The 25,784-nt window shown below is 37.7% G+C and overlaps 1 protein-coding gene and 1 pseudogene across 19 annotated transcripts in view; one reads left to right on the forward strand and one right to left on the reverse strand.

Annotated features, from left to right (window-relative positions):
* Window positions 1-25,784, reverse strand: part of MGA (MAX dimerization protein MGA) — a 168,485-nt gene that overhangs the window by 40,631 nt on the left and 102,070 nt on the right. For all 19 annotated transcript variants that reach the window (XM_053889170.1, XM_053889169.1, XM_053889172.1 and 16 more), the window contains exons 6-9: window positions 16,865-16,996; window positions 16,310-16,414; window positions 14,682-15,343; window positions 13,000-13,348 (exon numbers count right to left, since the gene is read on the reverse strand). In XM_053889170.1, the coding sequence (XP_053745145.1) occupies window positions 13,000-13,348; window positions 14,682-15,343; window positions 16,310-16,414; window positions 16,865-16,996 (1,248 nt within the window). The remainder of the gene's footprint in view (window positions 1-12,999; window positions 13,349-14,681; window positions 15,344-16,309; window positions 16,415-16,864; window positions 16,997-25,784) is intronic.
* LOC128773309 (U2 spliceosomal RNA) lies at window positions 16,050-16,293 on the forward strand (annotated as a pseudogene).

The following is a 25,784-nucleotide window of genomic DNA, read 5'->3' on the forward strand; positions in this document are numbered from 1 at the left end:
GGCTGCATGTTTTTTATAGTATTTCTCTTAGTTTATGGCTTCTCTTTTATTGAACAGACCTTCTGAAGAGCAAGTTTTTTCAATTTCATTACACTTTTTGACATTTACAATTGTGGTTTTGATGTCCTATTCTAAAAATCTTTATGAGCCACAGGTCACAAAGGATTTTTTTCCTTTATTTTCTTTTAGACATTGTATAGCTTAAAGCACTTATATTTAATTTAAGACATTAACTTTTAGATCTTGAGCTAATTTTTATCTATAATGTAAAGTTATGACTGAGGTTCTCTTTTTATTTTTGGAGGCAGGGAAGGGCTGTTTCTAGCTATCCAATTGCTCCAGATCCACCTGTTGGGAAGATCATTATTTCCTCATTAAAAGGACTCGGAATTGTGTCAAAAACTCACTGGTCTTGTATTTTTGTGTAACAACTTTTGAATTCTCTCTTCTGTTCCACTGATCCTTGTGTCTTTTTTTTACCCAAATTACTTTTCAGCTTTACAGTAAGTCTTAAAATCAGATAGTCTAAGTCTACCAACTATGTTTGCCTTTATCAAAATTGTTTATCAAATGACTATTCTAAATACTTTACTTTTCCATATAAATTTTATAAACAAGTTGCCAATTTCTAACAAGAAAAGCCTGCTGGGATTTTGACTGGAATAGCATCAAATTTACAAATTAATTTATGGAAAAGTCTATCTTACCAAAAGAGTTTTCGGATGTATAAAAACAGTCTACCCCTCCATTTATTTAGGTCTTTTAAAAGTGCTCTCAACAAGGTTTTCAAGTTTTTAGTAAAAAAGTCTTACGCAACTTTTGTCAGCTTCATATTTAAATGTTTGAGTTGTTTGGATGCTATTCTAAATGGTACTTTTTATTTCAATTTCCAGTTGTTACTACCATATGTATAAATATACAGTCTACTGATATTACTGTATGTTACAAACTTGCTAAACTAACACAGTTCTAGTAGGTTTTTTGTAGATTCCTAGGATTTTCCTGTCTATGAATAAAGCCAATTTTACTTTTTCCTTTCCAATCTGGATACATTTTCTATTTCATGCCTTACCCCAATGGCTGAGACCTCCAATATGATACTAAATAGACAAGGCAAAAGAAGACATTCTTCATCATTTCTAATCACTGGAAGAAAGCACTCTTTCATGATTAATATGTTGCTTGTACAGGTTTTCATAGCTGCTCTTTATCAGACTATGAAAGTTTCCTTCTATTCCTAATGTGCTTAAGAATTTTTACCAGAAATTTGCCAACTGAGTTTGTCAAGTTGTGAAAATATCTATTGAAATGTTAATATGCCCCCCCCCCACACACACACACTTTTTAAGTCTATTACGGTAATGGTGAACAACACTGATTATTTTCAAATGGATGATCAACCTTGCAAGCCTGGGGTAAATCCCACTTGATCAGGATATACTGTCCTTTAAATACATTCCTGGATTGTATGTGCTAAAACTGAAATTTATAATCTTTACATATGTTCATGAGAGATATTACTCTGCCATTTCCTCGTAATGTCTTTGGCTGGTTTTAGTTTCAGGGTAATGCTGGTCTCATGGAACGAGATAACTTTATGAAAGCATTTGTATAAGATGGGCATTACTTCTTCCTGAATGTTTTGACAATTCATCAGTGAACGGATCTGGACCTAGAGTCATTACTGTAGAGTTTTTCCCTACAAGTTCACAAGTATAGGGGCAGGCAGTTACTTATTTCTTAAGTGAGTTTGGTAGCTTTGTGTCTTTCAAAAAACTTGTCCATTTCATCTAATTTACTGTCATAAAATTGTTCCTTTATTAAACTTTGAATGTCTGTAAGTAATATCATTTATCATTTCTGATACTGGTAATTTGTGTGTTCTTTTTTCCTAATCAGTCTGGCTACAGATAGCAATTTTATTGATCTTCCCTTTACATAGGTAACTTATAGATACACATCTCCAACAAAACTCTAAGTGGGCTAAGAAAGCAGGAATGCCATATTTTATCCTTTCTCTTGGTACCACCCACAGTAGCTAACTAAGCACAGTACCTTCACATCATCAGCATTTTTTGACCAAACAAAAGCATAAATATATGATAATCAAGTGAAGGCCAAATTTCAAAAATCATACTGCATACAGTAGGAAAAAAACATGAAGACTTTTAAGTCAGATAAACTTGGGTTCAAATCTCTACCACTCCCTTAAAACCAAGGTGACCTTGAGGAAGGAGTTACATAAACTCCCTAAGCACTCAACTAGTGTATCTGTAAAATGGAAAAAACCTTCTTATAAAAGGTTGCAAGATTTAAATGATATAAACCCTATCAAGTGCTCTGCATAAAGACTGTTTAATAATGGTAATTTCCCTCTGTTCACACCAATGGATTAATGGACCAATATTAGCAGAAAATCTTTAAGTCTACTACAAGGGGAAAAAATGTATTATTAAATGCCTCAATTTCATGCATTGTAAATACTAACTTTTAACTTATATATTAGCTACAGAATGAATACATAAACATGAAAAAACTCAAACTGTACAAAAGGAAACAAAAATGAAAACAAGTCTTACACCATACCCAGTGTCACATCCCTACAAGTGATTACTTTTACATTTGTGTTCCATTTTGGTGGTTATTTCAGTAATCCTAAATTAAACATTTTGTCCTCAACCTCATGATTTAGCAGTAGCTAAAGACTCAGTGTGATGAAAGATAAGGAAATTAGCTTCCTAAAACTCTCAACTTGTGTCTGCTACACTTTATATTGCTAATTTCTGTTCTAAAACTGTATTTAGACTTTTATTTTTTTTTTAAGTTTTTTTTTTTTAACGTTTATTTATTTTTGAGACAGAGAGAGACAGAGCATGAACGGGGGAGGGTCAGAGAGAGGGAGTCACAGAATCTGAAACAGGCTCCAGGCTCTGAGCTGTCAGCACAGAGCCCGTCGCGGGGCTCAAACTCACAAACTGCGAGATCATGACCTGAGCCGAGGTCGGCCGCTTAACCAACTGAGCCACCCAGGCGCCCCTGTATTTAGACTTTTAGATATTCATTTATATCAATTCTAAAAACAAACAAAAAAATCAATTAGCTTACAAAAGTATGCCTATGTGATTAATCCTTGCAGAGTCAACAAAAGTATGCCTATGTGATTAATCCTTGCAGAGTCAACTAATGTGACTGATCCCTTAGCGGAGGAAATGTACTTCTATATTACTAAATTTGTTCACCTGATCCAGATGAACAGATTCCGTTTTCCTCTATCCTTCCAGACTGCTCAAAATTCTACCAAAAAATATACTGATTTAGGGGAGTCTGAGTGGCTCAGTCCATTAAGTGACTGACTCTTGGTTTCAACTTAGGTGATGATCTCATGGTTTGTGAGATAGAGCCCTGTGAGTGTGCAGCCTGCTTATGATTCTCTCTCTCCCTCCCTTTCTGCCCCTCCCCTGCCACTGGTGTGCACATGCTCTCATTCTCTCAAAAAGAAATAAACTTAAAAAGAAAAAAAAATAATGATTTATAGTGGAACCATAATTTTCCTATACAAACTTTAACTTCCAGTGTTAATTGCGTTTCCTTAAAATATCTACTGAAATGATAACATATCATTTTTTTTAAGTATGTTATGGTAATAATGAACTATACTGTTTATTTTCAAATGTTAAATCATTTGCATGACCTTCACCTAACAATGAATTATCCAAGTTATTTTTTATTTTGAGAGAGAGTGCAAGCAGGGGCAGGGCAGAGAGATAGAGAAAGAGAAAGAGAATCCCAAGCAGGCTCCATGCTGTCAGCACAGAGCCCAACTTCGGGCTCAATCTCCTGAATCTCTTGACCTGAGCCAATATCAAGAGTTGGAAAGTTAACCAATGGAAACACCCAGGCATGCCTTAACCATGTTATTTCTTAAAATAATCAATTACCTCCTTAAAGATAGTTTTCTCAGCATCTTATTATTTTCCACTTTATATCAGACTAGTTGCTTCCTTGTCTTGCTATGTAGTTGTCATCCTAAGATCATTTTTCCCATCTTGGATGGGGTCCATTCTTCACTAAAGGTCATCTCCTGCTTCTTGAATTTCTTTTTCATTTTCCAGAGCACAACTTCAAGAAATCCCAAGAAGTTTCTAAGAAGCCTACCTCATGCATCATTGTATGTTTTAATGTATCTTTTTTTGTTTTGTTTTTTAACATTATTTCTTACTTCTTAGAGACAGAGCACGAGCAGGGGAGGGGCAGAGAAAGAGAAAGGGAGACACAGAATCCGAAACAGGCTCCAGCCTCTGAGCTATCAGCACAGAGCCCGATGCGGGGCTCGAATTCGCAAACCGGTGAGATCATGACCTGAGCCAAAGTTGGACACTCAACCGAGCCACCCAGGCGCCCCATAAGATATCTTTATTTTAAGCACAGACTTGATTTATAATTTTGTTGGCTGAGAGCTCTAAGTTGAACATTCACCTGATCCCCACCCGAACCAGGTTTTCAAAATAATTCAAACATCCAGTGTAACAGCGTGGTCCAAAATCTGAAATGTATACCAAAAGCAGTTCTAAGAGGGAAGTTTATAGGAACACGGGTCTACCTCAAGAAGAAAAATCTCAAACAATCTAACTTTTACACCTAGAGGAGCTAGAAAAAGAACAACATATAAAACCCAACCTAGCAAAAGGAAGGAAATAAGAATAGAGCAGAAAATAAATGACAAAGAAACTCAAAAAAAAAAAAACAAAAGAACAGACCAATGAAGCCAAGACCTGATTCTTTGAAAAGATCAACAAAACTCATAAACCTCTAGCAAGACTCATTTAAAAAATAAAAAAATTAAAAAATGACCCAAATAAGCAAAACTGATTAAAGGGGATAAATAACAATCAACACCACAAAAATACAAACAACTGTATCAGAATATTATGAAAACTTACTTGACAACAAATGGGACAACTTGTAAGAAATGGAAAAATTCCTAGAAACATGTAACCTACCAAAACTAAAGCAGAAAGAAATAGAAAATTTTAAAAGCCCAGTTAACTGCAATGAAAGTCAATCAGTAATCAAAATACTCCCAAAAAACTAAAATTCAGGACCAGATAGCTTCACTGGCTAATTCTACCAAATGTTTAAAGACTTAATGCTAATTCTTTTCAAACTATTCCAAAAAATATAAGAGAAAGGAAAACTTCCAAATTCATTCTATGAAGTCAATTACCACCCTGATACCAAAACCAGATAAAGATACCACAGAAAAAAGAACTACAGGCCAATCTGTCTCAAGAATACAGTTGCAAAAATCCTCAACAAAGTATTAACAAACAGAATCAGATGATATATTGAAAACAAACATAAACCACGGTCACATGGGAATTTATTCCCAGGATGCAAAGGGGGCTCAATATTTGCAAACCAATCAACATGATACATCACACCAATAAGACAAAGGATGAAAACCATTATGATCATTTCAAAAGATGCAGAAAAAACATTTCACAAAGTACAACATCTATTCATGACAAAAACTCACTGCAAAGTACATCTAAGGGGAACATATCTCATAATAAAGGCCTTATATGAAAAACCCATAGCCAATATCATACTCAATGGTGGAAAATTGAGAGCTTTTCCCCTTAGGTGATGAACAAGACAAGGAGGTCCACTCTCACCACTTTTATTCAACTTGGTGCTAGAAGTCCTAGTCTTAGCCACAGCAATTAAGTAAAATAAAGAAATAAAAGGCCGCTGGGGCACCTGGGTGGCTCAGTTGGTTAACCGTTCAACTTTGGCTCGGGTCATGATCTCAGGTTCATGGGTTCAAGCCCTGCGTCAGGCTCTGAGCTGACAGCTCAAATACTGAATGAAGCCTGCTTAGATTCTGTGTCTCCCTCTCTCTCTGCCTCTTCCCCACTCACACTTGGTATCTCTCTCTCTCTCTCTCTCTCTCTCTCTCTCAAAAATAAACATTAAAAAAATTTTTTTAGAAATAAAAGGCAGCCTGGGCGCCTGGGTGGCTCAGTCTGTTGAGTGTCCGACTTCGGCTCATGTCATGATCTCGCAGTTTGTAAGTTTGAGCCCCACATCAGGCTCTGTGCTGACAGCTCAGAGCCTGGAACCTGCTTCCGATTCTGTGTCTCCCTCTCTCTATGCTCCTCCCCTGCTCACACCCTATCTCTCTCTCAAGAATAAAGAAAACTGAAAGGAAAGGAAAGGAAAGGAAAGGAAAGGAAAGGAAAGGAAAGGAAAGGAAAGGAAAGGAAAGGAAAGGAAAGGAAAGGAAAGGAGGGAAGGAAGGAAGAAAGAAAGAAAAGGTAGTCAAATTGGTAAAGAAAAAATAAAAGTTTCACTATATGCAGATGACATGATACTATATATAAAAAACCAAAGGACTTCACCAAAAAATTACTAGAACTAATAAGTGATTTTAGTCAAGTCACAAAATACAAAACCAATGTAGAGAAAACTGTTGCATTCCTATATAATACTAATGAAGCAGCAGAAAGTGAAATTAAGAAGAGGAATCCAGGGGCACCAGGGTGGCTCAGTCAGTTGCAAGTCTGATTTTGGCTCAGGTCATGATCTCGTGGTTTGTGAGTTCGAGCCCCATATCAGACTCGTTGCTGTCAGCACAGAACATGCTTCAGATCCTCTGTCCCTGTCTCTCTCTCAGCCCCTCCCCTGCTTGGGCTCTCTCAGAAATAAATAAAACATTTTTTTAAAAAAGAAAGACAGACAACAAATCCATTTACATTTGCACCAAAAACAATGCAATATCTAGGAATAAACTTAACCAAAGAGGTGAAAGCATCTAACTCTTGATTTCAGCTCAGGTCATGGATCTCACAGTTCCTGACTTAGAGCCCCACATTGGCTCTACAATGGCACACAGAGCCTGCTTGGAATTCATTCATTCTCTCTCTCTCTCTCTCTCTCTCTCTCTCTCTCTCTCTGCCCCCACCCCTAGTTCCCACACTCTCTCTCAAAATAAATAAATAAATATTAAAAATTTTTTAATTAAGTGGGAATGCAAGCTGGTGCAGCCACTCTGGAAAACAGTATGGAGGTTCCTCAAAAAAACTAAAAATAGAACTACCCTATGACTCAGCAATTACACTACTAGGCATTTATCCACAGGACACAGGTGTGCTGTTTCGAAGGGACACATGCACCCCCATGTTGATAACAGCACTATCAACAATAGCCAAAATATGGGAAGAGCCCAAATGTCCATCGATGGATGAACAGATAAAGAAGATGTGGTATATACATATACAATGTAGTATTACTCGGCAATCAAAAAGAATGAAATCTTGCCATTTGCAACTATGTGGATGGAACCGGAGGGTATTATGCTAAGTGAAATTAGAGAAAGACAAAAATCATATGACTTCACTCATATGAGGACTTTAAGAAACAAAACAGACGAACATAGGGAAGGGAAACAAAAATAATATAAAAACAGGGAGGGAGACAAAACAGAAGAGACTCATAAATGTGGAGAACAAACTGAGGGTTACTGGAGGGGTTGTGGGAGGGGGGATGGGCTAAACAGGTAAGGGGCATTAAGGAATCTACTCCTGAAATCATTGTTGCACTATATGCTAATTTGGATGTAAATTTTAAAAAATAAAAAAGAAAAGAAAAAGAAAAAAATTTTAATAAAAAAAAAAAAAAGAAAAAAAAAACAAACTAGATGTATCATAATTCCAGATTTCAAGTTATACTACAAAGCAGTAATTAACACAGTATGGTGCTGACATAAAAACATACAGACAGCTACATGTCAAAGAATGAAACTGGACCACTTTCCTAAACTACATCACAAACAAAAGTAAACTCAAAATGTATTAAAGACCTAAATGTTAAGACCTAAAACCATAAAAATCCTTGAAGACAATAAAAGCAGTAATTATCAGCTGTCGCAAAACTTTTCTATATATGTCTCTTGAGGCAAGGGAAATAACACAAAGTAAACTACTGGGACTATATCAAAATAAGTTTCTGCAGGCATCTGGGTGGCTCAGTTCGTTGAGCAACCAACTTATGATTTTGGCTCAGGTCATAATCTTGTGGTCGTGAAGATAGAGCCCCACGGCAATCTCTCTGCTAAGTGTGGAGCCTGCATGGGATTCTCGCTCTCCCTCTCTCTGCCCCTCTCTTGCTCACGTTCTCTTTCTCTCAAAATAAATATTTTTTAAAAATAAAAATACAGTGGGGCACCTGGGTGACTCAGTCGGTTGGGCATCCGACTTTGGCTCAGGTCATGATCTCGCAGTCTCTGAGTTCGAGCCCCATGTTGGGATCTGTGCTGACAGCTCAGAGCCTGGAGCCTGCTTCAGATTCTGTGTCTCCCTCTCTCCCTGACCCTCCCCCGTTCATGCTCTGTCTCTGTCTCAAAAATAAATAAACATTAAAAAAAATGTTTTTAATGTAAAAATAAAAGTACAATAAAAAATTTCTGCGCTGCAAACTGAAAGGCAATTTACTGAATGGGAGAAGATACCTGCAGATGACCTATCCAATAAAGGGGTTAGTATCCAAAATATATAAAGAACTGATACAACTCAACACCCAAAAACCAATAATCCAATTAAAGAATGGGCAGAAGACATGAACAGACATTTCTCCAGAGAAGACATACAGATGGCCCACAGACCATGAAAAGATGCTCAACATCACTCATCATCAGGGAAATGCTATCAAAACTACAATGAGATATCACCTCACACCTGTCAGAATGGCTAAAATCAAAAACACAAGAAACAAGGGTTAAAGATGATGTGGGGGGAAAAAAGGAACCTTCTTGCACTGTTGGTGATGCAAACTAGTGCAGCCACTTTGGAAAATAGTATGGAAGTTCCTCAAAAAGTTAAAAATAGAACTACCCTATTATCCAGAAATCATACTACTGGTATTTACCCAAAAAATACAAAAATACTATACAAAGGGACACATGCACCCCTATATTTACAGCAACATTATTTACAACAACAGCCAAATTATGGAAGCAGCCCAAGTGTCCTGATGAGTAGATAAAGATGTGGTTTCTATATATATATATACACAATGGAATATTATTCAGCCATAAGAAAAAATGAAATCTTGGCATTTCCTAGATGGAGCTAGAGAGTATAATGCTAAGCAAAAGAAGTCAGAGAAAAACAAATACCATATGATCTCATTCATATAGAGTGTTGCTAGAATGTCTTTATCTTCAAGATTAAAAAAATACTAATACATTAATAAATGGACTTAAAAATAGGTAATATGATCTGCAATTTATTTGATGGGAGATTTATACTAGGGAATCTTTTCTCCCCCATATGGCTAGCCAGTTGTACCACTACCTACTGACAATAAATCCTTTCCTACTGGCTTAAAATGTCACCTATAATTTAGTAAACTGAAAAATATTTACATTTGGGTCTTCTTCTAGTCTCTGCTGCCTATTTTATAAACAGTGCCAGGCTATTCTAACTGCTATTTCAGTGTTTAAATAAGATACTGCCTCCATATACCTAAATGATCTTTATAAAAATAAGATTCAAAAGGTTTAGAATGAAATACAATATAGAATTATTAGTTTAGTTCTATCTATATTTCCTTAATGAGTTTTCTCCCATTTTGCACTTAGGGCAACCCTTTTCCATTTCAAAATAACAAGAGTAAGTTACAGAAGCCACATAAATATGAAAACTGTGTTATCTGTAGGATTTATTAGTTTGATTTCTTGGTTAATGCATTTGCCCTGTGTCTTATCCTTAACCTTAATTAAACTCCAAAAGCCAGCCAATTATCATAGCATTTTTTGTTTTTCCCATTGGTATAGAACATTATTAAGAAACATGACTTGGGGCGCCTGGGTGGCTCAGTCAGTTGAGCGTCCGACTTCGGCTCAGGTCATGATCTCACGGTCTGTGAGTTCGAGCCCCACGTCGGGCTCTGTGCTGACAGCTCAGAGCCTGGAGCCTGCTTCGGATTCTGTGTCTCCTTCTCTCTGACCCTCCCCCGTTCATGCTCTGTCTCTCTCTGTCTCAAAAATAAATAAACGTTAAAAAAATTAAAAAAAAAAAAAAAAAAAAAAAAAAAAGAAACATGACTTACTACGCTCTAGGAGCCATCAGTTTTCTTGTACTGTTAGGGAAGATGAGGAAAGGAGAGAAGGTATTTTTGTTATGACTGTTACGAAAAAGGAATAGAAATAAGGAAGAGTTCTTAGAGGCAAAATGTTACTGAGACCAAAGCCAAACAAAATTATACAGGAAAACTAGAAGACAAAGAAATCTTTCAGTCTGTTTTGAAAAAAGACAGGTAAGGAAAAAAAAAAAAAACTATGGATGATTTAGAGGAATTGTAGAGGAAGAAAATGAGAAAGCAAAGAGTCAAACAAATGATGGAAAAAAGTATCTCGAAAGGACATGAAATTTCAAATTAAAAGATTCCACTGAATAGCAGGCAGTAATAACTTTAAGAAGATTTTATCTAAACGCATCCTTCTGACATTTGTACCATTAAGAATAAAGAAGGGGTGCCTGGGTGGCTCAGTAAGTTAAATGTCTAACTTCAGCTAGGGTCATGATCTTGCCGTTCATGAGTTCGAGCCCCACGTTGGGCTCTGCACTGACAGTTCAGAGCCTGGAGCTTGCTTCAGATTTCTGTGTCTCCCTCTCTCTCTGTCCCTTGCCTGCTCACACTCTTTCTCTGTCTCTCAAAAATAAACATCAAGAAGAATTTTTTTTTAAAGAATAAAGAAGATATCCTGAACCCTTTTAAAGGGAAACCACTTTGCCTAGGAAGGATTTAAAATCAATTTGAAGGGGATGCCTGGGTGGCTCCGTCAGTTAAGCGTCCAACTTCAGTTCAGGTCATGATATCACAGTTTGTGAGTTCGAGCCCCACGTTGGGCTCTGTGTGGACAGCCTGGTGCCTGCTTCGGATTCTGTATCTCCCCCCCCACCACCCCCCCCGTCCCTCCCCTGCTCATGCTTGCGCTCTCTCTCTAAAACAAATAAACATTTAAAACAAAAGAAAAAGAAAATCAATCTTAGGGGCACCTGGGTGGCTCAGTCAGTTAAGTGTCTCACTCTTGATATCAGTTCAGGCCCATCTCACGTTTCATGAGATCGAGCCCCACGCCAGGTTCTGTGATGACAAGCACAGAGCCTAGCCTGCTTAGGATTCTTTTTCTCCCTGTGTGCCCCTCCCTTGCTGGCACTCTTTCTCTCAAAAAAATAAATAAACATTAGAGAAAAATCCAGTGTTGAGTTTGGAAAAATTGGCACTATCCAACTAATGGTAAATGTGTTCTTGGTACAACCCTAGAAAGATCTATAAATCTTTAAAGTCCTCTGTCACAGGAATTCCACTTTCTTTTTTTTTTTTTTTAACTTTTTAACGTTTATTTATATTTGAGACAGAGAGAGACAGAGCATGAACGGGGGGGGGGGGGGGGGGGCAGAGAGAGAGGGAGACACAGAATTGGAAGCAGGCTCCAGGCTCTGAGCCATCAGCCCAGAGCCCGACGCGGGGCTCGAACTCACGGACCGTGAGATGGTGACCTGAGCTGAAGTCAGACGCTTAACCGACTGAGCCACCCAGGCGCCCCAGGAATTCCACTTTCAATAGCCTACCATGAACACGAATGTTCAACACTGTACTGTTTACAATAAAATACAAAAAGGCTAAATGTCCAAACAAAAGGACTATAATATGAAGCTATTAAAGCTAAAATTAGAATATAGATCTATACTTGTTGATACGGAAAACAGAACATAACTTTATGATAGGAAATTTATAAAGGTTATAATACCACATACACAGTAGTTTCATTTCTAGAGGACCCTATGTATGCACACAAGTGTATTAACAGAAAATCCTGGAGGAACATACACTCAAGTATTAAACATCCACTGTGACTGACGTTTACACTGATATGACAAGCAATAGCAAATGTAAATATACACTGCCAAAAAGGGGAGTGCCAGTCCCCTAATCATCTAAGAAGCAAAAAAAATCTTCGGGGCACCTGGGTGGCTCAGTCAGTTGAGCATCTGACTTCGGCTCATGATCTAGTGGTTCAAGAGTTCAAGCCTCACAGTAGGCTCACTGGGGTCAGCCTTTCAGCACAGAGCCCACTTCGGATCCTCTGACCCCCTCTCTGCCCCTCCCCGACTCATGCTCTCCAATAAATAAATGAACAAACAAGCAAGCAAGCAAAAAAATCTTCGATTACATGGCAAACTTATATTCAATATATTTGGACAAAAAAATACAGGAGAAAGGAAAAAATCAAGGATGGTATAATATGTAACTTGGTGGGTCTACATATTTTATGAAAAAGGAAAAATCAGCATTTCAAAATAGTATGTAATGCTTTGAACTCAATTATGCCTTTCTCCTATCCCCAAAACTCCTATCACATGGTGAATAGCTCCAACAAGGACCAGAGTCTTCTTGCAAATTTCTTCTTTTAGAAAATAATGAGATGTGTTAGTTGACTTCATTGTGGTAATCATCTCACAAAGTATACATGTGCAAACTTTCATGTTGTACACTTTAAGTACATGCAATTGTACTTGTCAATTATACCTCAATAAAAGCTGGGGTGGGGAGGGAATGGAGAGAAAATTATGTATTATACTGATCACCTGTATATTGAAAGAACATGGGAAGAGAAGGGAAACACAATAACGGGTGAAACTTAAAGGCATTCTGAAGTCCAAATGAGAGAATGATTCAAATTTAGCACAAAAAACCTATCCACAAAAGAAAAATTGTATTTAAGAAATTATATTTAAGAAAGGTGTGTGTCTGTGTCCATGTGTGTTTATGTTATCATATAAGCCACAAAGAAAGAACATTTAAGGATGAGAATTTCTCAAAATTCTTACTAGATCACAGATTAAAGGATTAAAGTAACAGTATCATTTGAAATAAATAACCAACCTTTTCTAAAAAATGAAACTATAGTTTTAATTCTCAATTAATACTCACTGTATTCCAGCTTCTTTCTCCTCTTTTTCTCTTTTAATTGTTCTTCCTCCTCCCTGACTCCCTCTTCTCTTTCTTCTCTTTGTTCCTCTCCCAAAGCATCATAAAATACTGGATCACGATGAGCAGCCTTCCTCTGGAAATGCTTAGATTTGGATCCTCCTTTAACAAGTACAACTTTTCTTTTCAAACAAGTGCATCCGAACATGCAGTCTGGTCGGCGGCAGTGAGCAGGCTGGCGCTTCTCCAAAGCTAGGCTGGAACACACGCAACCCAATCGACAGAAGTCATTGTTGCATGGAGGGGCTCGTTTCCTTATGATTGTGTGGATGGGTTTAGTTTTGAGAGATGCCTAAAGTTAAAACAGAAAATTGTAAACTGATTAAATCATGCTCCCATACCACCAACAGCTTACAAGTCATATATTGGTCTGTCTTTTCAGACTCTGAATACTCAGTATTAATGGCACAAGATTAGCAGTAGATTTAAAGGACAAAACATGAATGTAACCAGGACTCTGAACAATCTCCCATTTTAATTTTTTTTTTTTTTAACGTTTATTTATTTTTGAGACAGAGACAGACAGAGCATGAACAGGGGAGGGGCAGAGAGAGAGGGAGACACAGAATCCAAAACAGGCTCCAGGCTGAGCTGTCAGCACAGAGCCCGACGCGGGGCTTGAACTCACGAACTGCGTACAATCTCCCATTTTAATGCATAGCAGAGACAAGAGAATATTTTAATCAATTATGAGCCAAAATATCAACAATGATGAATTTATTCTCAATAGAAATTACACATAATATTCTAAGGCAGAGGTTGACAAGACCCACAGGCAAATCTGGCCTGTTTCATAAATAAAGTTTCACTGAAACACATAATGTTTTCAGCATAACAGCAGCACAGAGTCGAGTAACTGCAACAGAGTGTGTATGGCCTACAAAACCTAAAATATTTACTCCCTGGCCCTTTAAGGAAATAGTTTGCTGACATGTGCTTTTTAGTAACTAATCAAAAATGAATAGAATAATATGTGCACAACTGTCTTTAAAAATGATTAATAATAAAGGGCACATTGTGTATTCAATCCCAACATCTGATGATCTTCAGGTCAGGAATTTAGTCACAGAATTTAAAAATGAAAGGTAAGGTACACAAATTTCATGACAAAAAAATAGTCACTTGCTATTGTACCATTTCACATGCACCAGAGGCTTCTAAAATAAGTGAATCAATAATAAGTGAAAAAGTCTTAATATAAAATTTTATAAAACTTTTATAAAAGCTTTTTCTCCATAGGTTTAGAATATTTTTTAATTTTCTGAAATGTAGTATGTTTTAAGGAGAACTTTCAAAGCTGTTCTAACACGATAAGCAACTGTACTTGCCCACATGCTAGAATATGAAATTAGAGACTTTCAGAATGGCCAGATGACTTTATATAGGAGACACACATCATCCAAAAACACGAATGTACTGTCTCCCTCTACTGGCAGGAGGGGATCTACACTGGGGTGTCTAGTTAGAAAGAATAACAAATATGGAAGACAACAGAATCTCCTTATTTATCACTAAGGTAACTAAATGCTGATCCTCCTGCCATAAAGCCCAGCCCCACTGCCCCACACTAACGTAATTTTTCCAACCATAAACTAATATGCTTCTGGGAAACAACAGATACTTACTTGAGCAGTAAGTAGAGTTGTTAAGGATACATCTGCTCGCTCTTCAGTGATATAGGTCCTTGGTTTTCCTTCCCAAAGTGCACAGTCTTCCAGGTCCATTAGCTTCACTTGAGATTTAGACAAGCCTGCAGGGCGAGTTCCCTGTTGTTGCTGCTGCTGCTGCTGATGTGCCTGCCGCAAACTAATCTGCTTTGGAAATGTATTTTCATCTAAAGTTGGCACAACAAAGTTATTCACCTGATTTTCTGAGATAGTACTTGAAGAATTCTTGGCAGCCTTATCTCCTGGAATCATATAAGCATGTTTCTGCTTTGGTGAAACAGGGTATGGTAAAATGGATTTATAAGATGATTTAGTTCGGCCACTGAAAGTTGCCTGTTTGTTTTGAGACTTTGTCTTTCGAGAGGCAGGGGGCAAAGAATGAGGCTTCAAAGAATAGGAGGTAGAAGGGGAAACAGTAGATTGCTTCTTTAGTACGCTGTCAAGTGTTCGTACATAGCTGGTACTCTTGGTGGGAAGCTGGTATACCACAGGAGATGTGGGAGCATTAGAAGAGAAACCCATGCTTGTTTCCATCAGTTTGCCTTCATTTTCCAAGTACTCATCGAGCTTATCACTGCAGAAAGCAGAACGGTTTTTCAGGGGACCCTCTGAATTTCCACCTAGAAATAAAGAGATGCAGATACTTAAAATCGGGCCAATCTTTAGATCTCTAGGAAAATACACTTAAAAAGGCTGAGAGCATTAAGTTACAAGCCACTGAATCTTCCTTAGAAGGAAGAAAAAAATATAAAACCAAGTGAAGAGATTGAATCATACATTAATTACATTAAAATCTGTTACCTAAAATTACCTCATTGCATATATTTATCATTAATTTTTGTGAAATGCTAACAATAGTAATAATTAACTGAAAGGTAAGAGTCTACAACCTTTGACAATTTATAACCTTAAGAGAAATCACACTTAAGTAAAAACATAAGAGCAAAAAATGTATGTAAATCAAACCTCAACAGAACACCAAGAGATTAACAGATTGCAGTACCTGCAAGTGTAGTAGACAGACAAGCATTATATTATTGTAACAATGTACAAGAATTCAAAGATGAGAAAACTATTTTGGACACAGGGTAAATTTATTTGGTTAGAATGTAAACTGCAAGTAAGAGCAGTGGGAAAAGCACTAAAAAAGATCAATACGCATATAGTCAAAATGTTTGGATTAGAAATTTACTTGGAAATGTAATGTTTTAAGGAATCACTCTACAGCTCTTAAGTACACAGTTATGAAATAATACTTGAGAATGATACTTACTAGAACTGCAGGAGTTACAGAAAGGAAATGCAATTTAAAAAGGGTACAGGGGAATGGCTTCTCGGCCTTTTGGCTAAGATCAAGTGTAGTATCTGTTCTTATCAGTTTAAAAAGGGTACAGGGATTATTTAAGCCTGACATGGCTAGGGATATGGAACATGGGAAGGAACAGAAATCAGCAAGACAATTATTTTCAGTTTATCTGAAGCATGTAAAGAAGAGAGGACAAAAAACAACCATGACTTACTTTTAACACAATGCTTTGGCCACATGTTTCAGAACATATTTGCAATTTTTTTAAAAAGCTGATTACCTTCATTCCTAGATGCAGAAGCACTATGGAACTTTCCTCTCCATCCCTTGATTTTGGTGAAGTCATTGGTCTTCCCTGTCCTAGAAACAAAGGGAAATCCAGCATCTATAAAAGAAAAAGTAAAAAAAAAATGACCAAAATTCAAACCAACCAATATTTAATATCTATTAGTTACTAAGGCTATTTTTAAATTTATTTTGAGAGAGAAAGTGTAAGTGCAGTAGAGGCAGAGACAGAGGAGAGAGAGAATCTCAAGCAGGCTCTGCGCAGTGTGGGTCTTGAACTCACGAACAGTGATATCACTTGAGCTGAAATCGAGCTGGATGCTTAACCAACTGAGCCACCCAGGTGCCCCGAATTATTCACTAAGACTTAATCTGAAATGTACAAACCATTAAGACTACGCCACTAGGTAAAAGATTTAGAATATCATCCTAGAGGTACACACACTCTCTCTCTCAAAATAAACACTAATAATATCATCCTACATGTCTCTAAACAAAGGTAGTTTTTTATATATATCAAAAGATGACTTTACAAATGTTACACACTCACCAGGAGAAGCAGGGTTGGTTCCTGTAAGGTTCCAGAAAGGAAAGCTAGTGGCTGGAGCCAAAGGCAGCTGTACTCCCAAGTATTTAAGATCAATGCTCATTGTCGGATCCACTGAATTCAATTTTAAGCCCACTACAAGAAAAAAGAAGCACAAATCACACTGGTTCGTTTTGGTTTTGTTTCTTTTTAACTTTTGGGGTGGAGAGAGGGGATATTACTAGAGATAAAGGGAGAGAGGGAAGAGCAGAAATGAAATAAAAACAAAAAGTGGCAGACAGGCTTTAAGGCGACCCATGATCCTCACCTCCTGGTATTACACATTTGTGTAATCCTTTCCTCTCTTCCCTTGAGTGTGGGTAGGGCCTGGGCTTTATTTCTAATAGGCGGAATGTGGCCAAAAGGATAGGATGTGTGTGATTAGTGTGTATGTGATAATATGAGTGCATGTTACTAAAACTGCAATGATATAAATTCTGCCAACAACCTGACAGAAAATGAAAGTAGATCCATCCCCAGTCAAGCCTCTGATGAGAAACCAGACCTAACATCTCAATTAAGGCCTTGTGAGACAGGAAGCAGTGGACCCAGTTAAGCCATGCCAAACCCCCAACCTAAAGAAACTGAGACAGTATGTGTGCTAACTTTATGGCAATGTGTTAAGCAATAATAGATAACTAATACATAAACACAGTAAAATTAAGATCATTTGTGCTTTAATCCTTTGTGATCCAGAGACTTTCTAGGGCCTTTAACACAAATTGGCCATTTACTAAGCTTCTGGCCTGAATTATGGCTGCAAATCCCCTTATTATCAATGATACTAATGGTTAACTGAGCCTATAAATATTATGGCTTATTTGTGGTTACTTAAGAGGCAATCTTTTGGGAAAGTATTTATTTAGCATATCCTTTTATAATTTTGTGGGGTTTATCTGCTTAACATATTAGATCTGAGATTTGTCCATGTTGACAGCTTTATCTCTAGATCATTTATTTTCAGTGCTGTACACTACTCCAGATTATGAATATATAGTACTCCTAATTTATTCATCACTCTACTGGAGATGAGAATTAGGTTGCTGCCTATTTTTTTATTAGAGTATAGTTGACAATGTTACAATACCACTGACTGTATTTCTTATGCTGTACTTTTCATCCCCATAACTTACACATTCCATAACTGGAAGTCTGTAACTCACACACCCCTTCATCTATTTATTTCCTACTTTTAACAATTATATTACTGGCCACCTGGATGGCTCAGTCAGTTAATCATCTGACTTGACTTTGGACATGATCTCACAATTCATGAGTTCAAGTCTGGCATCGGGTGAGCTCAGGCCCCACTACAGGTGGGCCCCGCTTCTCTCTCTCTCTCCCTCTCTCTCAGACTCTCCCTCACTTGTACCCTCTCTCCCTCTCTCAAAAACAAAAAAATTACAAACAATGCTTTACAGTGTAATTATACATTGTGTACAAGTGAACATGTGTGAGACCTTCCCTAATGCATTTAGCTTTTCCTTGTGGCATTTGCCCAGGAATGGAATTGCTATATAATGGGGTCTGTTTATCTATCAATTGTATTGAATGTTGTGAGTGCTCAACATATTTGTGGCTGCCCAAAATATTTTGAATACCCTTCCTCTAGCAGATAGTTTTACCCATTAACTCCAACCTCTTCAAGGCAGGTATTTTAAAAAACTCACTTTACAACTTCCCTTGCAGTTTGCATGCAGTCATGTAACCCAGGTTTTGCCAATCAGGTGTTCCCATGAAAGACCTCAATTTAGGAGAGAACACCATGAAGAGATACTCTGCAGAATTGTGTAAATGAGGGCAACAGTGTTTGCCCAAGAATTTTTAAGCTTGTTTTTTGAAGGAGAGAGAGAGAGCACCAAGAAGAAGGAGCAGAGAGAGAGAGAGACAGAATCCTAAGCAGGCTCTGCACCCTCAGTGCAGAGCCCGATGCAAGGCTCGAACTCACAAACCTTGAGATCATGACCCAAGCTGAGATCAAGAGTCAGACGCCTAACCAAATGCGCCACCCAGGTGCCTCTGGCCAAGGATTTTTAGAGGTAAAAGTAACCAAGGTCCTAGTTATAAGTATACTGTGTTCCGTGTCTATACTGAAATGGTGGTGATTGTCCATTGTTGTGGGACTGCCTGTATGAGCAGTCTGCAAATGTACTGTGAGCATTTTTCCTGACTGCACAGTCCTAGGGTCTGTTTCTCTGGCCTTTCAGAAGATTCTGTAAATCATCTGACACTTCTTAATAAATTCATCTATTTCATCTGCAGAGTGGAGTCTGATCTTTACTGCTAAGAAGTTTAATGATACACTTCTTCTGAATCCTTCTGGTGTAATGGCACATAAGAAAATGATAATTATACAAACTGGGATAAACCTTGGGATGCTTGTAGCTGGAGGCAACTAGCTCTATAGTTATTAATTACCCTTGGTCATGCCTGGCCATTCTGAGATCACTATTTCAAGAACATATTATCTGTCATAAATCATAGATAACCATGTGCCAAAATGCACTAGGTTAGGAACTTGTGTACTAGATAATGCCAAATTACTTTCAATTTACACGCCTTCCAGTAAGTAGTGCATGAGAACTCTTGCTGATTGTTTCTCTACAACATTTGATATCAGTGGACTTAAAAAAACTTGTTCCTGGGGCGCCTGGGTGGCGCAGTCGGTTAAGCGTCCGACTTCAGCCAGGTCACGATCTCGCGGTCCGTGAGTTCGAGCCCCACGTCAGGCTCTGGGCTGATGGCTTGGAGCCTGGAGCCTGTTTCCGATTCTGTGTCTCCCTCTCTCTCTGCCCCTCCCCCGTTCATGCTCTGTCTCTCTCTGTCCCAAAAATAAATTTAAAAAAAGTTGGGAAAAAAAAAAAAAAAAAAAAAAAAAAACTTGTTCCAATCTTTTGCTTTAAATTTATATCCTATTATTCTTAAATATGTACTCTTCCATTACTAGTGACAATCTTCTAATTTGGATTTCCTCATTTGTGAATTATTGGCTTTATATTATTGTGCAGAAAAGTGTTTACCTTAAATGCTAACAAAACTGAAGTAGTTCAAAGTATTAAGTATTGTAGTATTGTATTGTAGTAATAGCCATTAAAAAAGTGATGGTACAGGGGCACCTGTGTGGCTCAGGTTAAGCATCGGACTCTTGATTTCGACTCACATCATGAACAATATCACAGTTCCTAAGATCAAGCTCTATGTTGGGCTCTACGCTGACAGCACAGGACCTGCTTGGGATTCTCTCTCTCCCTTTCTATGTATGCCTTCCCCTCTCACACACGAGTGTTTTCTCTATCTCTCAAAATAAACAGAATTTTAAAAATTTTTTTTACTTTTTTTTTTTTTAATATTTATTCATTTTTGAGAGAGAGACACAGAGTGTGAGTGGGGGAGGAGGAGAGAGACGGAGACACAGAATCTCAGCAAGCTCCAGGCTCTGAGCTGTCAGCACAGAGCCCGATGTGGGACTCACATTCACGAACTACGAGATCATGACCTGAGCCGAAGTCAGTCACTTAGCTGACTGAGCCACCCAGGCATCCCTAAAAAGATTTTTTTAAATCATAGGTACAGGTTTCCAAAAGGCTTACATATTACTGGTCCCCTAAAAGGTGAAGGCATTAGATAGGTTATGAGCCACAAATTCTTATGGCAACTTGGGTATCCTCCACACAGAACTTATCTGAACAGAAGATTGCTAGATCGCGATTCTGTTTTAGTTTATAAGTCCAGTTCTTTAAAATTAATAGTTGTTGTTTTAGTTTAATCACTTGACATGATAACATTAACATCAATAAAATATGCTTTCCAGGGTCCCTGGGGGGCTCAAGTCGGTTAAGTGTCTGACTTTGGCTCAGGTCATGATCTCATGGTTAGTGAGTTCAAGCCCCACATCTGTGCTGACAGCTCAGAGCCTGGAGCCTGCTTCAGATTCTGTCTCCCTCTTTTTTTTCTGCTCCTCCCCTGCTCGCACTCTGTCTGCCCTTCTCTCTCTCTCTAAAATAAATATAAAAAAAATTTTTTTTAATAAAATATTCCTTCCAGAGGCACCTGATTGGCTCAGTTGGTGGACTGTGCAACACCTGATCTCAGGTTTATGAGTTCGAGTCCCACTGGGTAGAGAGATTGTTTAAAAATACAATCTTTAGGGGCACGCGGGTGGCTCAATTAGTTAAGTGTCTGACTTCAGTTCAGGTCATGATCTCACAGTTAGTGGGTTTGAGTCCCGTATCGGGCTCTGTGCTGACAGCTCAGAGCCTAAAGCCTACTTTGGATTCTGTGTGTCCCTCTCTCTCTCTCTCTGCCCCTCCCTCACTCGCACTCTCTCAAAAATAAACAAACGTTAAAAAAAGAAAAAGAACAAAAAAAACTTAAAATAGGGGCACCCTGGGTGGATCAGTTGGTTGAGCATCCAACTCTCGATTTCAGCTCAGGTCATTATCCTGGGGTCAGGGACTCATGCCCCACATCTGGCTCTGCAATGAGCATGGAGCCTCCTTAAGATTATCTCTTTCTCTCCCTCTCTCTCACTCTCGAGTGCTCTCTCTCTCTAAAAAAAAAATAAAAGAAATAAAAATTAAAAAATAAAATATTCTTTCTTCATGTTTCTAACAAATCAGGGAGAAATAAGAATAGGAGTCAAAACAACTGGTTTCTAATCTTGTGTTTGGGCTAAATTTCTCTTAGCTTTTGCTTCCTCATCAGTAAAATATCAATTCACCACACTGGGTTTTATGTTTTAAGTATTTACTGCACCTTTTCTATGAAATACTCTGTAATACAAATGGTAATAGAGATAAAAGACATTTCCCAAAATTCAAAGAGCTTTAAGTGTCATTCTCCCAATGGACTCATTAGTAGTTAAAATAGGGTAAATAAGTCCTAAGAGAGGTAAGTAAAAAGAAATGGCATTTAAAAAGCCCAAGGGAATACAGTAAAATTTTACACAAGGTTTAACACTTAGGTTAGAATAAGGAGAATTAACTAGGAAAGGTGGGATGGGACAGCAGAGTGGAACCAAAGAGCAAGACACTGCCAGAAATTCAAATGAGAACTGAATCCTAAAAATGGATGAAATGAGATACCCCAGTGCTTTGAGAAGAGAAAAATACTCATTATTATTGGGGGGGAAAAAAAAAAGCCAGAACAGCTGCCTACATTGATGGTAAAAAGAAAGGAATTAAGTTGCTAAAAAATGTACCCACACAACCAAGTAGGTAGACATGCAAAATCTAGACCCACACAATCAAATTTAGAAACTGTTTTTCCTCTTTTCTTGTCTGTGTTTACTTGTATCTTAAACTTCCACCTACCCCCAAAAGAGACAGCAAGACTTAAAAACCACAAAAAGTGCACACCTATTTTAAATATGCGTATCAGAGGCACCTGGGTGGCTCAGTAGGTGAAGTGTCCAACTTCAGCTCAGGTCATGATCTCACGGTTTGTGAGTTCGAGCCTAGAGCCTGGAGCCTGCTTTGGATTCTGTGTCTCCCACTCCCTCTGCCCCTTCCCCACTCGTGCTTTGTCTCTCTCAAAAATAAACATTAAAAATAAATAAATAAATAATAAACGTATCGATTTTTAGTCATAAAAGTAGAGAAGTCAATGGCACAGAGACAATGTTCAAAGTAATTCCCAATTTAGCTTATCTATACTATCCTGAAATGTTTGTCCTGCAAGAAAATCCTTCCCCAATTAACACATACATGAGACCTATAGACTTAGTTGGTTTCCTATAAGATTACATTGCATAACATAAGATACCTAAATAATTCACAGAAAGCATATCTCAAAAAAAGCATAAAATTCTTTCCACATACGGCATTTTAAATTTTTTTTTTTTTAACGTTTATTTATTTTTGAGACAGAGAGAGACAGAGCATGAACGGGGGAGGGTCACAGAGAGAAGGAGACACAGAATCTGAAACAGGCTCCAGGCTCTGAGCTGTCAGCACAGAGCCCGATGCGGGGCTCGAACCCACGGACCGTGAGATCGTGACCTGAGCCGAAGTCAGACGCTTAACCGACTGAGCCACCCAGGCGCCCCACCACATATGGCATTTTAAACTAAATTATACCCCTAAATGTTTTTGCTTTTTCACCAGATTAGGAGCTACTTCTTAAAAACATATTATCACACCATTACAAAAAAAGACTCATAAAGACAGAATTGAAAAAAAAAAAGCTACATTTTAGGTTCAAAGGCAGTCACCTTAGGGTAAACTGTAGTTTAAAAAGAAAAAAAAAAAGCCTGTCCCAGCTAAACCGACTAAAATATAAAGTACCCACAAAAACACACTCAAGAGGAATTAACTCCTACATAACTAAACAACAAAGAAAAGAAAAGCAGATATAGAGGGGAGCCTGGGGAGCTCAGTTGGTTAACCATTCAACTCTTGATTTCAGCTGAAGTCATGACCTCATGGTTCCTGAGTTCGAGTTCCACATCAGGCTCCAAACTGTCAGCTGCTTGCGATTTGCTCTCTCCCTCTCTCTCTGTCCTCCCCTGCCCCACACTTCCTCTCTCTGTCTCTCTCAAAACTAAACTTTAAAAAAGGCAGATACATACAAAAGAAAAACTCCAATTAACCATTAATTAACACTACACTAAGAATGTATTTTTAACTAAAATCGAGAGTCACAGAGCTCTAGAAAGACTGCCATAAAGGAATTTAACATTATAACTGGCAAAAATTAATATTGATATGATAAACAGGTTGCAACAACATGGATGGAGCTAGAGTATAATGCTAAGCAAAGTAAGTCAGTCAGAGAATAACAAATACCATATATTTTCACTCGTATGTGGAATTTAAGAAACAAAACAATTGAGCAAAGGGAAAAAGAGAGAGAGAAAGAGAATTTAAGCAGACTCTTAAGTATAAAGAACTGGTCACCAGAGAGGAGGGGGTTGGAGGGGGTGAATTAAATAGGTGATAGCGATTACCGTGTCTACTTGTACAATGCATTGGATGATGTATGGTATTGCAGAATCACTAAATTGGCCACTTGGGGGCACCTGGGTGGCTCAGTCAGTTAAATGTCTGATTTTGAATTTGGTTCAGGTCATTACCTAACAGTTCGTGGGTTCAAGCCCCATGTCGGACTTGACACTGATAGCACAGAGTCGGCTTGGGATCCTCTCTCCCCTCTCTCTCCAGCTTGTGCTCTCTCTCTCTCAAAATAAACAAACTTTAAAAAAGTTTAAATAAATAAATAAAAGTTGTACACTTGAAACTAATATAACAAAGGATGTTAACTGGAAATAAAAACTTTTTTTAAATTGGACAAAAAAGATAAATCTCTGGGGCAGAGGAATTCCAAATAATTTATCCACATACTCCACCCTCAAAAAGTAGAATATGGGGCACCTGGGTGGCTCAGTAGATTAAGCATCCAATTCTTGATTTCAGCACAGGTTATGATCTCATGGTTCCTGAGCTTGAACCCAGCATCTGCCTCTGCACTGAAGAATGGAGCCTGCTTGGAATGCTCTGCCCCTCCCCCCACTTGCCTTCTTTCTCTAGCTCTCTCAAAATAAATAAACTTTAAAAAAAAAAAAAAAAAAAAAAAAAGGAAGTGGAACATCATTCCCCACTCATTAAATATGGGCTTCCCAGTGACTTCCTTCCAAAGGTCGGTCAATGGAAAGGTCAATGATAAATCATGTTGATAAAATGTACCCTTGATATGATGGGATGAGAATGGCACTTCACCTCTGTGATCTTCCTCTTATGAACACATAACCTCAGTCTAACCATGAAAAAAATTCAGATGAATCTCAATGGAAGGACATGCTCCAAAATATTTGACCAGTACTCCTCAAAATTGTCAAGGACATTAAAAACAAAGAAAATCTGAATACTGTCCCAGCCAAGATTCTGAGGTGACATGAGGACTAAAAGAGATTTCCTAGATGGAATCCTGGACCAAAAATGTAAGGAAATCCATATGAAGTATGGACCTCGGTTAATAATAATATATCAATACCATTTCACTAACTGTAACAAATGCACTATACTAATGTTAAATGTTAACAATAAGGAAAACTGAATGAACAGTATATGGAAACTCCTATGTTCCTAATTTTTCTACAAATATAAAACTTACCTAAAATTTTAAAACTATTAAGTTGACATAAAACTGACTTGGCAGAATGAATGAGAAATGCTTCTACAAAAAGTACTTTTAAAGGTCAAAAACTGATGATAATTTCAGTTTGACAAAAAATAAATCAATTTGGATGTAGTGAAGATAGTAGAGACAAAAAATATAGTTCTGTGGAAAACAAAATTAAGACTCTTATTTCAGCAACAAAACTAACACCAAAAACGGTAACACCTTCTCAGGCTTAATATGTTTTCCACAACTTCAAAGCAAGCTCAAAAGTTTTTCAAGTTTTCAGCTCAGAAAGATTTTTTAAGTCCTTTTGTTATAACAAGTAATGAAGGGCCCCTGGATGGCTCAGTTAGTTGAGCATCCACTCTTGATTTTGGCTCAGGTCGTGCTCTCAGGACCCTGAGATCAAGCCGGCATCAGGCTGCATGCTCAGCATGAAGCCTGCTTAAGATTCTTTCTCCCTCTCCTCTGTTCATACGCACATTTTCTCTCAAAAAATAAATAAATTCTTAAATAATGAAACTCCACAGTTACTAGAAAAGCAAAGAAATATGACATTATTTAATTGAAACTTAACAAATTATTTGAATCATCAATTTTTAGAAAGGGACCTTAAAGGGACCTGGAGTTGGCATCATCACTCAGTTACTACAAATACTTAGCCAACGGAAGTTATTCTGAAATTCTAAGTCTTAAGAAGCAAAGGATGAGGAATCAGGGATATCTGCCAAAATAAAATAGAGAAAAAAAATCCGAAATAGAGCTC

This window comes from Panthera pardus, unplaced genomic scaffold (genome assembly GCF_024362965.1).
Source record: "Panthera pardus isolate Hobbes unplaced genomic scaffold, ASM2436296v1 HiC_scaffold_24, whole genome shotgun sequence".
Taxonomy (NCBI): domain Eukaryota; kingdom Metazoa; phylum Chordata; class Mammalia; order Carnivora; family Felidae; genus Panthera; species Panthera pardus.